The 16,599-nt window shown below is 37.1% G+C and overlaps 1 protein-coding gene across 2 annotated transcripts in view; it reads right to left on the reverse strand.

Moving 5' to 3' along the window:
- Positions 1 to 1,106: 1,106 nt before the first annotated feature.
- The window catches only part of cib4 (calcium and integrin binding family member 4), a 67,754-nt gene continuing 52,261 nt past the window's right edge, over positions 1,107 to 16,599 (reverse strand). Inside the window, exons 5-7 of one of the 2 annotated variants that reach the window (XM_033021077.1) lie at positions 9,166 to 9,272; positions 5,450 to 5,538; positions 1,107 to 1,799 (exon numbers count right to left, since the gene is read on the reverse strand). In XM_033021077.1, the coding sequence (XP_032876968.1) occupies positions 1,772 to 1,799; positions 5,450 to 5,538; positions 9,166 to 9,272 (224 nt within the window). In that variant the 3' untranslated portion in view covers positions 1,107 to 1,771. The remainder of the gene's footprint in view (positions 1,800 to 5,449; positions 5,539 to 9,165; positions 9,273 to 16,599) is intronic. The other variant, XM_033021078.1, reaches the window with a different exon arrangement.

The following is a 16,599-nucleotide window of genomic DNA, read 5'->3' on the forward strand; positions in this document are numbered from 1 at the left end:
AAACCTCCTTCTTTCATCTCCGCAACATCGCCAAACTCAGACCCGCTCTCACACCGCCTGCTGCTGAAAGACTCATCCATGCCTTCATCTCCTCCCGACTGGACTATTGCAACTCACTTCTCCTTGGCATCAGCTCCACCTACATCAACCGACTCCAACTGGTCCAGAACGCAGCCGCCCGACTCATCACCCACACCAAATCCTGGCATCACATCACTCCAGTCCTCAAAAAACTTCACTGGCTTCCCATCTCCCACCGGATCACCTACAAAATCGTGGCCCTCACCTACAAAGCCCTCCACCATCTGGCCCCCCCATATCTCACTGACCTCCTCTCCCTCTACCAACCCTCACGGTCCCTCAGATCCACATCAGCCGGTCTCCTCTCCATCCACAAGTCCAACCTCCGCAGTTTTGGGGACAGAGCCTTCTCCAGGGCAGCTCCCAGGCTCTGGAACTCCCTCCCCCAACTGAGCCGCAATTCCGTGTCCCTCACCATCTTCCAGTCCCGCCTCAAGACCCATCTCTTCACCTCTGCCTATCCTTAGCCCCACGTCCCCGTCCCTTTTCATCTGTGCATTAATTGCCTCATACTGTGTTTAGTATTGAATTCTGTCTTTACTTTGTGTACTAGTCATGTCTCTACTATTTATTTCATTCCCCTTACATGTTTTTCCTCTACATGCTCAATTTTTGTAAGGTGTCCTTGAGACTCTTGAAAGGCGCCCATAAATAAAATTTATTATTATTATTATTATTTGTTTGTGCACGTTGGGTCGATTGCATAAGTCGAAACAGGGTGGACCACGTGAAGGTTGCAATCTCACACCCCTGTGTGGTGCTGAAAACTCAATGTAATGCAACTGACACAGATCATTATGAGTGAAAGCAGGAAGTAAAAGATAATAAATGGTGGGAAATCAAATATGGATCATAATGGTTTGCACAATTCATCCATTAATTTTCCCAAGGTATTGCAAATCAGTATGCCAAATGCTGAAACTGGAAAATCTAGTTCATGTTCTTTTCAGAAATACGTATTATTATCATTGTTTGGATGCTGGATTTGCCTACATTTTATCAACCACACCATTCAATTGATAATTCATTAAAGACAACCTATTATTTTATTGATATTCTAAAATAATCAATCCAATAGTTATTAACTGTACTGATAACAAAAAAACAACTATTTTTCAGTATTATGTATGTCGTTTGAAGTGTACGCTTGTAGTATGTCTAAGTCTTTTTTTCTGGGAATGCCTTGCACATTTTTAATCCGTTTGAGTTACAGTATCTGATTTGCATCAGTGGAAGCACATAAAAAGATGTTGTGTTTGGTTGACAGTAAATTATCTAAATATCTGTTCCTCGTCATTGTTTAGCCTGTTTTTAGCCACAGTCCTGAGTACAGTGTGTTTCTTTGGTGTCAGCAGCAATTACTCAACTTAGGCACCCGAACAAAATTGGCATCACTTATTGACCTAGAACAATTTTGAAATAATGAAAGATTCCCATCACCTCTGCAATGAAAAGACAGGCATCATGTCTTTCACATTTCATTAAACATAAATAAGAATGAGTTGCACTCATTGGAAAATTTATAACATTAAATGTCTGTGCCTAATTCTCTCATTCCCAATTGAATACCTTGCTGAATCAATCATTATTCAAACATGTGCTGCACCAATATTAAATGGGATGCTTGAATAATTTAAATGTAGAAAATATCTGTTCAGGTTTTGCATCTTCCACTCTTAATTGGTGTTTTTCATTCACGGAACCGGATGGTGAAAGCTCTAAAAAAAAAAAAAAAGGGATGTACACACATCATCCTTGCTTGAATTATATCATAGACAACCTTAATTAACTTCAATTGTACCAGAACTTCTGTTGTTCATTATTAGTCATGCCAAGATATCAGGAAGACACAGTAATCCAACCACTGTAATATATTTAATTTGACCATATTTCTGTAGCCAACATACCCTTTTGGAATCAAAATTGAGCGTAGTCATCTTAGCAGATAGTTGAAAATGTTTCCAAAATCTCCAATTGCGTCTTTTTGTAGGGAGCCCGTCCCACCCTACAATTGTCTGCCACTATTCTTAACTGATAGAACCCAACAGAATGGAAGAGCTTTGGTTGGATTCAATGGTGATGGGAGTGCGTGGCTCTTCACCAGCAAGTTGCTTCTATTGCAAACATTGCTCCTGGAATGCTCTGCATTCCCACTGAATCAGGATCTGTTTCTAAACAAATCCATTCAATACAATGGGAAATATCTTTGCTCTGGAGATAGGACATAAATTTTGCATTGGTCACACTTTACAATACTGTTTAGAACAGATGTACCTGTGGGAGATAGAGAGGTGACCATGTATGAATTAGTTCCCTTATGCTTGTTCTCTCAGTACCTGCAGTGCGTTTAGTCTCGCAGTTATAGTCATAGAGTCATACAGCGTGGAAACAAGCCCTTTTGCCCAACTTGCCTACACCGACCTACACTAGTCCCACCTGCCTGCATTTGGCATACAGGTATAACTTCTAAAGCTATCCTATCCATGTAACTGTCAAAATGTATTTTAAATGTTATGGTAGTACCTGGCTCAACTACCTTCTCTGGCAGATTGTTCCATATACCCACCTTCTTTGGTGTAAAAAAGTTGCCTTTCAGGTTCCTAGTAAATCTTTCCCTTACCTTAAACCTATGGCATCTAGTTCTAGATTCCCCTACTCTGGGGAAAAAACGCTGCATTTACTCAATCAAATCACCTTATACACCTTTATAAAATTACCCCTCATCCTCCTATACTCCAAGGAATAAAGTCCTCTACCCATAGCTCAGGCCCTTGAGTCCTGACAACATCCTCGTAAATCTTCTCTGTACCCTTTCTAGCTTAACAATATCTTTCCAAAAGACACAAAATACTGGAGCAAGTCAGTGGGACAGGCAGCATCTCTGGAGAGAAGGAATGGGTGACGTTTCGGGTCGAGACACTTCTTCAGACATATTTCCTATAACAGGGTGATCAAAACTGAAAACAATATTCCAAATGTGGCTTCAGCACCAGGGCGGCACATTGGTAGAGTTGTTACCGTACACTACCAGAGACCCAGTTTGATCCCCACCACGGGTGCTGACTGTACAGAGTTTGTACTTTCTCCCGGAGACCGTGTGGGTTTTCTACGAGATCTTCAGTTTCCTCCCACTCTCCAAACACGTATAGGTTTGCACGTTAATTGACTTGGTATAAGTTTAAATTGTTCCTAGAGTGTGTAGGATAGTGTTAATGTGTGGGGATCACTGAACGGTGAGGGTGGGCCCTAGGGCCTGTTTCCGCACTGTATCTCTAAATTAATCTAAATGTAACTAAACCGATGTCTTGTACAACTTTAACATTTCCTCCCAACTTCTATACTCAATACTCTGACTGATGAAGGCTAATATAGTAATTGTTACTAATATTCTAGCTGTGGAGATATGTGGGGCATATTTTTTATTTACACACTGAGAAGCGGGTGCTGGGAATACACTGCGAGGTGTGGCAGTGAAAACCTACAATATTGGCATATAAAGAGCTTTCAGAAAGCCACATGGATATGCAGGGCATGGAGGGATATGGATCACATGCAGAGGAGATTTGTTTAACTTGGCATCATGTTCCGCATAGACATTGTGGGCCAATGGGCTCATTCATGTGCTATACTGTTCTATGCTCTTTATTCTATTTTTGCCCAGGTTATGATCATATGACACCTTCATCTTGGAGGATTTAACTGAGATCTCAAAAGAATAATCCCGGATATTGGGATGGTCTGAGTTCAAACTCCTGAATGAGAGTATTTTATTCACAGTAAAATTAATTATTACATTTTTAAGACATGGACTGCAGTTAAAGGGCAATTAAGGATGAACAATAAATAGTAGCCTAGTCAGAAATGCCTACATCTCTTGAGTAATATTTTGAATAAACTAGATATTTGCAGTGCAAGTAATAAACAGACTAGTTATTAAACAGTGAATGAAATATTTAATCTGATCATAAAATATTTAAAAAGTGCTTGAAGGAAAAGCAGAAATGCTGACCTCAAGAGAACATGGTACAGGCTTCTTAACTGTTTATTTGAATTATTTTTTTTAGATAACTTTAACTACTACTCAAAGATGATGTATGTCAGCTGAAGGCAAAAATCTTCCTAATTAACAATGGCAAGCGGCAAAGGTAAGCTGGAAAGAGTGCAGAGAATATCTACGAGGATGTTGCCAGGACTCGAGAGCCTGTGCTATAGGGAGAGCTTGGACAGGCTAGGACTTTATTCAGGAGGCTAAGAGGTGATTTAATAGAGGTGTATACAATCATGAAGGGAATGGATAGGATGAATGCACAATCTTTGACCTAGAGTAGGGGAATCAAAAACTAGTAGACATAAGTTTAAGATGGGCGGAAAAAGATTTAATAGGAACCCGAGTTAACTTTTTCCACAGAGGGTGGTGTATATATGGAACGAGCTACCAGACACGGTAGTTGAGTCAGGTATTATAATAACATTTAAAAGACATTTGGACAGGTACATGGGTGGGAAGGGTATGGGCCAAGCTCGGGCAAGTGGGACTAGTGCAGCTAGGAAATCTTGTCAGCATTGACAAGTTGGGCTATTGAGCATGTTTCTGTGCTGTATAACTCAATGACTCTAAATGGAATACTAAACAGACCAGTGATTTGTTCCCCATCCTCATTCAGCTAGAAGTAGCAGAAAAAAAATATCCATAGTCCATTTCTGAGGAAGGAAAGGAAATTTTCCTTGCTTTTTCAGGCAATATCCTCTTAACTAAAGCCACCTTAGGGTTCACTTAATGGCAATAAATTATGTCTAAAAACAAACAGTATATAGAATTCAAAAGTAAACCATCAAATTATGAGTTTGGGAAAGAACTCCGTTCTTTACAAGTTCTTTTATAACACCCAAATATTAACACTAATCTTTCAAGTTTTTCAGCTTAAGTTGGAAGGATTGGAGCCATTTAAGAATTGCGACCTTCTTGGAACAAGGGAATAGAAATTCTACTGTGATTCCGCTAGCCATGTGTTATTGTATAATTATATATTAGTACTAGCCAAATGAAATTTCAGCCTCATGATAAGTTTCCAATATATCAAACTAAGCAGCCACCAAATGAAATCGTGTTTCAGTAGTTAGTATATCAAATTAATCTTTCATTTTGCTTAGTGAACAAATTTAATGCAATTCAAACAAATAACTTCTTGTCCGTTAATTCTTTCATAAAAGGTACGTATCAAAGCGCTGTTTTATACATACTTACCTTTTCATCAAATTAACAGAGAATAAACGATCATTTATTATTTCTGAAGTACATACAAATACTGTGTACTTGATTTCGTATTGCAATATTTTTCTTTGAACTAAATTAATTTCAGTAACTTACTTTTGAAAGTCAGGTAATCTGCAAACTACACTTTCAAATTCTGAAAATGACAACATGCCGTCATTATTTAAATCTCCTTCATTTAAGATCTGTTAGGGATTTAAAGAAATGAAAAATACCATTATAAATTATGGCTAACTGAAATATGTGGGTTGTAGACATAATATTTTCATCTTTAAAAGTCTGGCAGTTAAGTAATTTAGAAACATAGAAAATAGGTGCAGGAGTAGGCCATTTGGCCCTTCGAGCCAGCTATAGGGAGAGCTTGGACAGGCTAGGAGTAGGCCATTTGGCCATTCAATATGATCATCCAAAATCAGCACCCTGTTCCTGCTTTCTCCCCATAAGATATGTGAAGAGAAAGAGATTAGTTAAAACAAATGTAGGTCCCTTGCAGTCAGAAACAGGTGAGTTGATCATGGGGAACAAGGATATGGCGGACCAATTGAATAACTACTTTGGTTCCGTCTTCACTAAGGAAGACATAAATAATCTGCCGGAAATAGCAGGGGACCGCGGGTCAAAAGAGATAGAGGAACTGAGTGAAATCCAGGTTAGTCGGGTAGTGGTGTTGGGTAAATTGAATGGATTAAAGGCCGATAAATCACCAGGGCCAGATAGGCTGCATCCCAGAGTACTTAAGGAAGTAGCTCCAGAAATAGTGGATGCATTAGTGATAATTTTTCAAAACTCTTTAGATTCTGGAGTAGTTCCTGAGGATTGGAGGGTAGCAAACGTAACCCCACTTTTTAAGAAGGGAGGGAGAGAGAAAACGGGGAATTACAGACCAGTTAGTCTAACATCGGTAGTGGGGAAACTGCTAGAGTCAGTTATTAAAGATGGGATAGCAGCACATTTGGAAAGTGGTGAAATCATTGGACAAAGTCAGCATGGATTTACGAAAGGTAAATCATGTCTGACGAATCTTATAGAATTTTTCGAGGATGTAACTAGTAGAGTGGATAGGGGAGAACCAGTGGATGTGTTGTATCTGGACTTTCAGAAGGCTTTCGACAAGGTCCCACATAAGAGATTAGTATACAAACTTAAAGCACACGGTATTGGGGGTTCAGTATTGATGTGGATAGAGAATTGGCTGGCAAACAGGAAGCAAAGAGTAGGAGTAAACGGGTCCTTTTCACAATGGCAGGCAGTGACTAGTGGGGTACCGCAAGGCTCAGTGCTGGGACCCCAGCTATTTACAATTTATATTAATTATCTGGATGAGAGAATTGAAGGCAACATCTCCAAGTTTGCGGATGACACTAAGCTGGGGGGCAGTGTTAGCTGTGAGGAGGATGCTAGGAGACTGCAAGGTGACTTGGATAGGCTGGGTGAGTGGGCAAATGTTTGGCAGATGCAGTATAATGTGGATAAATGTGAGGTTATCCACTTTGGTGGCAAAAACAGGAAAGCAGACTATTATCTAAATGGTGGCCGATTAGGAAAAGGGGAGATGCTGCGAGACCTGGGTGTCATGGTACACCAGTCATTGAAAGTAGGCATGCAGGTGCAGCAGGCAGTGAAGAAAGCGAATGGTATGTTAGCTTTCATAGCAAAAGGATTTGAGTATAGGAGCAGGGAGGTTCTACTGCAGTTGTACAGGGTCTTGGTGAGACCACACCTGGAGTATTGCGTACAGTTTTGGTCTCCAAATCTGAGGAAGGACATTATAGCCATAGAGGGAGTGTAGAGAAGGTTCACCAGTGATTCCTGGGATGTCAGGACTTTCATATGAAGAAAGACTGGATAGACTTGGCTTATACTCGCTAGAATTTAGGAGATTGAGAGGGGATCTTATAGAAACGTACAAAATTTTTATGGGGTTGGACAGGCTAGATGCAGGAAGATTGTTCCCGATGTTGGGGAAGTCCAGGACAAGGGGTCACAGCTTAAGGATAAGGGGGAAATCCTTTAGGACCGAGATGAGAAGAAACTTTTTCACACAGAGAGTGGTGAATCTATGGAACTCTCTGCCACAGAGGGTAGTTGAGGCCAGTTCATTGGCTATATTTAAGAGGGAGTTAGATGTGGCCCTTGTGGCTAAAGGGATCAGGGGGTATGGAGAGAAGGCAGGTACGGGATACTGAGTTGGATGATCAGCCATGATCATATTGAATGGCGGTGCAGGCTCGAAGGGCCGAATGGCCTACTCCTGCACCTATTTTCTATGTATCTATGTATCTATGCCTTGATCCCGTTAGTCCTAAGAGCTATATGTAACTCTTGAATACATCCGGTGCATTGGCCTTCTGTGGCAGAGAATTCCACAGATTCACAACTCTCTGGGTGAAAATGTTTTTCCTCATCTCAGTCCTAAATGGCCTAACCCTTATTCTTACAATGTGACCCCTGGTTCTGGACTCCCCCAACATCAGGAACATTTTTCCTGCATCTAGCCTGTTGAATCCCTTAAGAATGTTATATGTTATATAAGATATCCTCTCATCCTTCTAAATTCCAGTGAATATAAGCCTAGTCGATCCATTCTTTCATGTCAGTCCTGCCATCCTGGGAATTAACCTAGTGAACCTACGCTGCAAGAATGTCCTTCCTCAAATTAGGAGACCAAAATTTCACACAATACTCCAGGTGTGGTCTCACCAGGGTACTGTACAACTGCAGTAGGACCTCTTTGCTCCTATACTCAAATCCTCTCGTGTGAAGGCCAACATGCCATTTGCTTTCTTCGCGGTCTGCTTTCTTGTTCTTGCCACCAAAGTGGATAACCTCACATATATCCACATTATACTGCATCTGCCATGCATCTGCCCATTCAGCCAGGTTACCCTGCAGCCGTATAGCATCCTCCTCGCAGCTCACCCTGCCACCCAGCTTTGTGTCATCTGCAAACCTATAAGATACCAAACCAAGTGCAGACCTGTTGGGTCTGCTCCCCCAATGCACCCGTTCCCTACAAGCAGCCCCCACGGGAGGCGTTGTCCTCCAACTCAAGCCGTTCCCGAACGTAAGATTCCAGCAATCCCCTTGCCTTCCTCAGCAGTGATCTTTAAAAAAACTTCCAATTGCACTTGCCCTGCGTGTTGCAATAGCTATTCGCCCTCCCCCTGCTGGTTGAGCCATTGTGACGTCAAAACATTCCAATTGCACTTGCCCTGTGTGTTGCAATAGCAATTTTCCCTACCCCTGCTAGTTGAGCCATTGTGACGTCATCAGTTGAAGCTGGTCGGTTTGAATTTGAAGGTATTTTGATCTTTTCAAACTTTAATCAGTAATAAGTTGAGAAATAAAGCATAACATTGTGAGTTCAGTGAAATATAAAAGTATGATGAGAAGTGATTTGTGGAAGATTGAGACTCTAAGAATGCATATACCACAGGAGATTGAGACATTGTGAATTTGTGAAGACACATAAACCTTTGAGGTAAATGTTTAGATATTTAGGGTAGAGCTTGAAAGGGCAATGGTTAATTTTAAAAGAAAGATGGAAGTAAAACACAGTCAGATGCTCGAAGGATAAATGTTAAAAGACTACTGGGACTTCTATAAAAAGATTGTGCTCCCAAATTGATTGATTGGGTAAATTTAGATGGAACAGAAGACAAAACAAAGATGAAAAAAATGCCATACAAATTTCTAGGATTTAGCAAAGAAACATGAAAATTTACTTAAAATAATGCCACTTTTATGTAGATTTTGTGGCTTTAAAAGTAGACTACTGCGTTAAATTATGACAAATTAGATTAGGTACCTACATTGAGAGTCAAGGTTAATATGTTTGCTTCATCCATCAACCCATTAGTTAAACGAAGGATGATGTTCCTTATGTCTTCTTGATCAATGTAGTTATTGTCATTTAAATCTAGATGAAAAATAAAGGATATTATTAAAATACAATCCAAGAAACAAAGAGAGCAACAAATATTTACATTAAACTACAATAAATGCAGCTGCAAAATTAGTACACAAAGAATACCAATAATGTAACATAAACATATAAATATAAATTTTGGTATGATTAAACTTGCATTCCTGTAGTTATTGATGAAAGAGTTTAATTTTTAAAAATATATATTTTTATTAGTAGTGTACAACAATATAAGACATGAATAACATATTGCATTTTGTGTACAACTTCTTATTTTTAATTTAATAGTAAAAAAGAGTAAGAAAAGCAAGAAATAGAGAGAAAGAGAATATTATATAAAGTAGTGATATTATTAGCTCGCGAAGAAATAGAAAAGAAAGAGCCCATGGGGCTGTATAGCCCGAAGGAGAGAACAAAGAAGTGGTGAGATTGAAAAAAAAAGAGAAATTGAATGACTTCGTATATAAGATGTATATAAGTTTGCGTTGCACCATATGCTTGTAATAAGTCGATAAAGGGAGACCAAATCTTTAAGAATTGGTCTGCTTTGCCTGGTAAGACGAATCTCATATCTTCAAGATGTAGCATTTCCGACATATTAAGCGTTGGTGTGGGTGCATTTTTCCAGAATTTAAGTATTCGTTTTTTTGCCGTTATTAAGCCATAATTAAGGAAACATTTTTGAAACTAAGTCAGTTTACATCCGTCTTCCATTGATCCGAAAATAATCAGTTCTGTATTGGGTCTCAATATTATTTTAAATAATTTTGTGAAAATTCCAAAAATGTCATTCCAAAACTTTTGAGGTTTTATGCAAGAGACAAAAGAGTGTACTAGAGGAGCATTTTGAGATAAACATTTATCACAGATGGGAGTAACATTAGGAACATTTTTATTCAGTTTAGTTTTCGAGTAATATAATCTATGTAAAATTTTTAATTGAATTAAGTTATGTCTTACATTAATCGAGCATTTATGTACATATAGCAAGTATTTTTCCCATCTGTCTTTCAGAATTATTATAGATAATTCTTGTCCCCAATCCATTCTATGCCTCTGTCGATGGTATTTCTATATTTAAAATATTATACAAATATGACATTAAATTAATTGATTCCGCCTTTCTGTTCATTCCTTCATCTAATAGATCTGGGGTTAAGGTTTGATATTCTTGAGTGTGTTTTTTCAAGTAATCTCGGATTTGAAGGTATTTGAAATATTGATTATTTTTCAGGTTGTATTTTAATTGTAATTGTTGAAATGATAAAAGGTTTCCCATTTCATACATATCTCCAAGCGTTTTAATTCCTATTCTTTCCCAATGGGTAAACGTTTTATCAATAGTAGATGGTTTAAATTATGGATTATTAACTATTGGAGAGAGAAGCGATAGGTTTCTTAATTTGAGAGTTAATTTTATTTGTTTCCAGATTTGTATTGTACTATGAATAATTGGATTATTTTTATATATTGTATTATTCCGTTTTATCGGGGAGAAAAGGATTGCTCCTATATTGAAAGGAGAACAATCCTCTTTCTCCATTATTATCCAGTCTACTTGTTGGGCAGACTTGTCCAACCAGTGAGTTACATTTTTGATGTTCACTGCCCAATAATAGTACAAAAAATTACGGAGTGTCAGTCCACCAAATTCTTTAGGTTTACACAGGTGTTTTCTTTGGATACTATGTGATTTATAGTCCCATATAAAATTTATAATATTAGTCAAGTTTTTTAAATAATTTTTTATGTAGGTATATTGGTATTGATGGAAATAAATACAAAATTTGTGGTAGGAAAATCATTTTTATAGCATTTATTCCGCCTATTAAGGACATCGGAAGTGTTTTCCAAAATTTAATCAACGCGTTTAATTTGGTTAGTAAGGGCATATAGTTTGCATTAAATAAAGATTTATATTTTCTGGTAATTTGGATACCCAAATATTTAAATTTTTCTGTTGCGACTCTAAAGGGGAATTTTAAAAGGTGTGTCGGCTCTTGAGGTTTTATCGTCATAATTTCATTTTTATTCCTATTTATTCTATATCCTGAAAAGGAACCAAATTCCTCTATTAAATTTAATATATTTGGTATGCTGATTTGCGATTTTGTAATGTATAATAATACGTTATCTACATATAATGACATTTTATTATTTGAGTGTTTGGTATTATAACCATGGATATTCGGATGCATTCTTATACTTTCTGTTAGAGGCTCTATCACAAGAGCAAATAGCAGGGGCGATAATGCACATCCCTGCCTATTGCCCCTGGATAGTTGAAATTTCGAAGATAGTATATTATTGGTCAGTATTCTAGCAGTCGGCTTGTCATATAATAATTTTACCCATGAGATAAAATTCTCTCCCATTTGAAATTTTTGCAATACTTTAAAAAGGTATTGCCATTCCACTTGGTCAAATGCTTTTTCTGCGTCCAATGAAATAATTGATAAATCTTCTTCTTCAGTTTTATGTGAGTGCATTATATTAAACAAACGTCTCAAATTGTTAAATGAATATCTCTTGGGTATAAACCCCGTTTGATCCGCATTTATTAATTTACTAACATATTTACCCAATCTTCTCGCTAGGGTCTTCGCTAATATTTTGTGATCTGTATTTAACAATGCTATGGCTCTATATGAACCAGGTTCTTCTAGATCTTTATCTTTTTTAGGTATAAGTGTAATACTTGAGTCGGCTAGTGTTTCTGGTAGTGTCTGTTCTTTAAAAGCGTGTGTGTATAATTTTTGTAAGCGTGGTGAGATTATCTCGTAAGATCTTTCATAGAATTCATTACTAAAGCCATCCGGTCCTGGCGTTTTACCGTTCTTCAACGAGTTTATTGTTTCCTCTATTTCTTTAACTGAAACCTGAGCTCCTAATTCCACTTGTTCCAACAGATTGAGTTTTGGGAGATTACAATTGTCTCAAAAATATATGATTTTAGTGTTATCTGCTGAAGTTTTAGATGTATATAAGTTTTGATAAAATTGAGCAAATCTTTTATTAATGTCTTTAGGTAATGTTAACAATTCGCCTTTATCTGATTTAATTTTGGTAATCGTATTTTCCTTTTCCCCTTTTTTCAGTAGACGTGCTAGAAGTTTATGTGGTTTATCACCGAATTCAAAAAATTCCTGTTTTGTAATTTGAAATAGTCTTATTACTCTTGCAGGTAAAATTTTGTTTAGTTTGAATTTCAATATTGTTATCTTATTATGTTTGTCTATGGTTGGGTCTTTAGCATTATCTAGATCCAATTGTCTAATTTGTTCTTCTAGCTGCAATTGCTCAGTATTATTCTTTTTATTTTGAAAAGCTTGATATTAAATTATAACTCCTTTGATAAATGCCTTAAAAGCTTCCCATAATAAAGAGGGTGAAATACCTGGAGTGTCGTTAGTCTCAACAAAAAAAATCCATCTGTTGTTTTAAATATGTACAACCTTGTGGATTGTTTAGAATTTGGGGGTTAAACCTCCAAAACGATTTTTTATCAGACATTCCTTCTAGTTTTAAGAAAAAAGTTAGCGGGGAATGATCAGAAATGATGCTATAATGATATTTGGGATTAATTGTATACGGAATTAATTTCGTATCCACTAGAAAATAGGCGATACGTGAATAAGTTTTATGTACCGTTGAGTAAAAGAGTATTCCCTTCCAACTGGATTAGCAATCCTCCATACGTCTGTTATGTTTGTGTTTTTTATATATGTATTTAGGAGTTCACTGGTTTTAGATTTTATATTAATCCTCTTTTGCTTTGCAGATTTATCCAGATATGGATCTAAAACGCAATTGAAATCTCCCCCAATTATCACATTTTGATAATTAAACTGAAATTATATCCAGAATTTTATTAAAGAATTGATGATTCTCAAAGTTAGGAGCATAAATATTTATCATAGTAAGTGGGGTAGACTTCCGGTGGCTGCTATGAAGCAGTGAAGGCAGCTGCACTGAGCTCTCCTCCAACAAATCGTGTTTAAAGTCGACTCCCATGCCAGGATCGAGTTAAAAAAATCTTATCAGGTTTGCTGAACGTCGAGGGTACTGACTCAATCAAACGGTACCGGTGGATTTGGGATTTTAAACGATCTTATCCTTAAAACTGGATGAGAAAGCGAAGAGGTCAGAAAGGACCCAAGAAAACTACAATCAGTTTCCAGCTCCAAAAAGCTCTGGATGAGCTTGAAACCACCCCGGAACTCACTTTTGAAAGTTTGGAAGAGGAGCTGGAACCTCAACAACCTACAAGCGATATGGCTGCGAGAAGTGATACAAAGGAGAAAGAAATGAAAAGCTGGGAAGAAATGGTAAGAGCTAATATTCTTAAAGATATCACTAAAGATCTTCAGAAGCAATTTGCCAAAATGAATTCTACAATGCAGAACAACTTCTCCACTATGGAGGGCAATCTTTCTAAGAAAATTGATAATAGCTGCGGCGAAGTAAAAGAGCTTTATGTAGCCCTGAACCAGCAGTTTAAAGATTTGGAGTCCAGGATGGCGAAGGAATTGGAAAGTATCCAGAAAGAGTATAACAATAAACATGACACCCTGCTGAAGCAATTAACAGACTCGGAAAAATTGAGGGAAGAGATGGATGGTGAAATGGAACAGATGAGCCAAGAAATACAAGGTCTGAAAAAACAACACGATACTAATTGGGAGCTAACGAATAAACTAAATGAGAAATGTCAAGATTTAGAGGCCAGGTCAAGGAGGCAAAATCTGAGAATAGTAGGAGTTCAAGAGGGTGCTGAACACGGCCTTCAAATGCGTGATTTTATTACTAATCTACTTAAAGATGTTTTCAAACTTCCAGAAAAACCAAAGATAGATCTGGCTCATCGAGTGGGTCGCTTCCAAAAACATGATAATGCTAAACCAAGGCAAATCATTGTAAAGTTCCTGGATATTTCAACTCTGGAAACTCTATTAAAGAAAATAACCTATGGAGAAAATCTTACATTTGCTGATAATATCGTAAGATTCTACAGGGATTATCCTCGGGAAATTTTGGCAAAAAGACGTGAGTTTAAAAGGGCAAGCAGTATTTTATATGGACATTCTGAAGTTCGTTATGGCGTGATCTATCCAGCATAAATGCTTATTACGTTTAAGGGCAAGCAACGCTCATTTACGGACCCGGACTCTGCTTGCAAATATGCCCAGGAGATTTTAAACAAAATTCAAGGAGGAACAGAATAATAGACATTTTATCTGTGGAACTTTGTTTTTTTCTGTTTCAATTAAGACACTAGAACGCTTCAGACGGTTACCAGACAGGCTTATCTGGCAAGAATGTGTTGTTCAATAACAGAGGCCGAATTAAACTTCTGAACTGAAAGCACAGATGGAAGCTCAAGGTCGCAAGCTCGTCAACAAACCCCTCAGCACGGAGAACTATGAGAGCGTCTCCTTTTGAAATGGCCATTATGAGGCATCTGTTCCACACTATATGATATATGACCTATTATTTATATATATAATTAACTAACTAACTAACCACTTACGCGCAATAAACTCAACTAACGTTAAAGGCGCAATGTACTATACTAACACGACTAACTATATAGCAGGAAGGATGGGGGAGGTTAGACATATATTTTAAATACTAAATACTAATTATGAATTACTTAACATACAGGTAAATGAAAAGTGTCATTATTGACGAGGTACTTTAACCCATAATTACTTTAATTTTAATCCAAATCTTCTACCTCCCCTTTTATTTTATTCTATTTTAAGCTGTTCAGCAGTTGACCTGATATAATTTTGGTAACAATTAGAGGGAACCGACTAACGTTGGGTCAAATTCTAATAGGGGGACAAGGCCCAGTGCATAATTTCATCGACGGAGGTCAATTTAAAAATAAATCTAGCTACCTTAGGTGGCTTTTTTGTAATTTATCGCTTTTTTGATAAATTACATTCACTTTTTTTGTTTATTCACAATTATTTGTTGTGTGACTTAACAATTTTTATGTACACTTTATTTTATGTTTTTCTTTTTCCCTTGTTTATATTTAAAAGTGTCAGGAGATGTAGAACTACTGTAGAAATTATGAAGGACAACTCTGGATTCGGGATTCCGAGGTACTTGGCTGCATCACATGAATCATACAGTCTGGTAATAATAGCCAATGCAAGATAATAGTCGAATAAATATCGGAGGTCTCACCTTCTGTAGTTGGAACATCAGAGGTGCGAATGAGCCAATTAAGAGGGGTAAAATTCTGGCACAATTAAAATCATTAAATATGGATATTGCTTTCCTACAAGAGACACATCTGAAACAACAAACTCAGATCAGATTAAGGGCAAATTGGATAGGTCAAACCTATTACTCCTCATTCACCTCTAAAGCAAGAGGCACGGCTATTATAATTCGGAAGGGTATACCTTTTAAATTAAAGAAATCTATATCTGATAAAGAGGGAAGATATGTTATAGTCACGGGAGAAATTTACAATACACCATTAACTATGATAAATATTTACGCGCCTAATTTTGATAACCCACAATTTTTTAGGAAAATAATAGATTTAATCGCAGAGCATAATTATCAAAATATAATAATGGGGGGAGATTTCAACTGTGTTATAGATCCATACTTAGCTAGGGAAGCGTCTTGTTAAAACTAAGACCTGTGAATTTTTAAATACTTATATAAAAAATAATAACATAGCTGATATTTGGAGAATAGCAAATCCAAGCGGTAGGGAATACTCATTTTATTCATCAGTTCACAAAACTTATTCGCGAATTGATTATTTTTTATTGGACACAAAATTAATCCCGTATACGAATAAACCATCATATCATAATAGTATTATTTCTGATCATTCACCATTGACTTTTATACTTAAAATTGAGGGAATGCCGAGTATAAAACCTTTTTGGAGATTCAATGTACATATATTAAATAACCCGCAGGGTTGTGAGTATATAAAAGAACAAATAAAACTTTTTTTCGAAATAAAAAGTGGGGTAGAATGAATCTCTCCCGTGACTATAACATACCTCCCTCCCCTCTTTATCTGTTATAATATTCTTTGATTTAAATGGTATACCTTTACGAATAATAATTGCCGTGCCTCTAGATTTAGAAATAAATTAAGAGTAATATGTTTGCCCGATCCAATTTTCCTTCAATCTAGTCTGAGCTTGACGTTTCAAGTGTGTTTCCTGTAGGAAAATTATGTCAGAGTTGAGTGATTTTAATTGGGCGAAAATCTCACCCCTTTTAATTGGCTCGTTTGCGCCCCTTATATTCCAGCTACAAAACGTGATTCCTCCAGTTT

The sequence above is a fragment of the Amblyraja radiata genome, chromosome 5, assembly GCF_010909765.2.
Source record: "Amblyraja radiata isolate CabotCenter1 chromosome 5, sAmbRad1.1.pri, whole genome shotgun sequence".
Classification (NCBI taxonomy): domain Eukaryota; kingdom Metazoa; phylum Chordata; class Chondrichthyes; order Rajiformes; family Rajidae; genus Amblyraja; species Amblyraja radiata.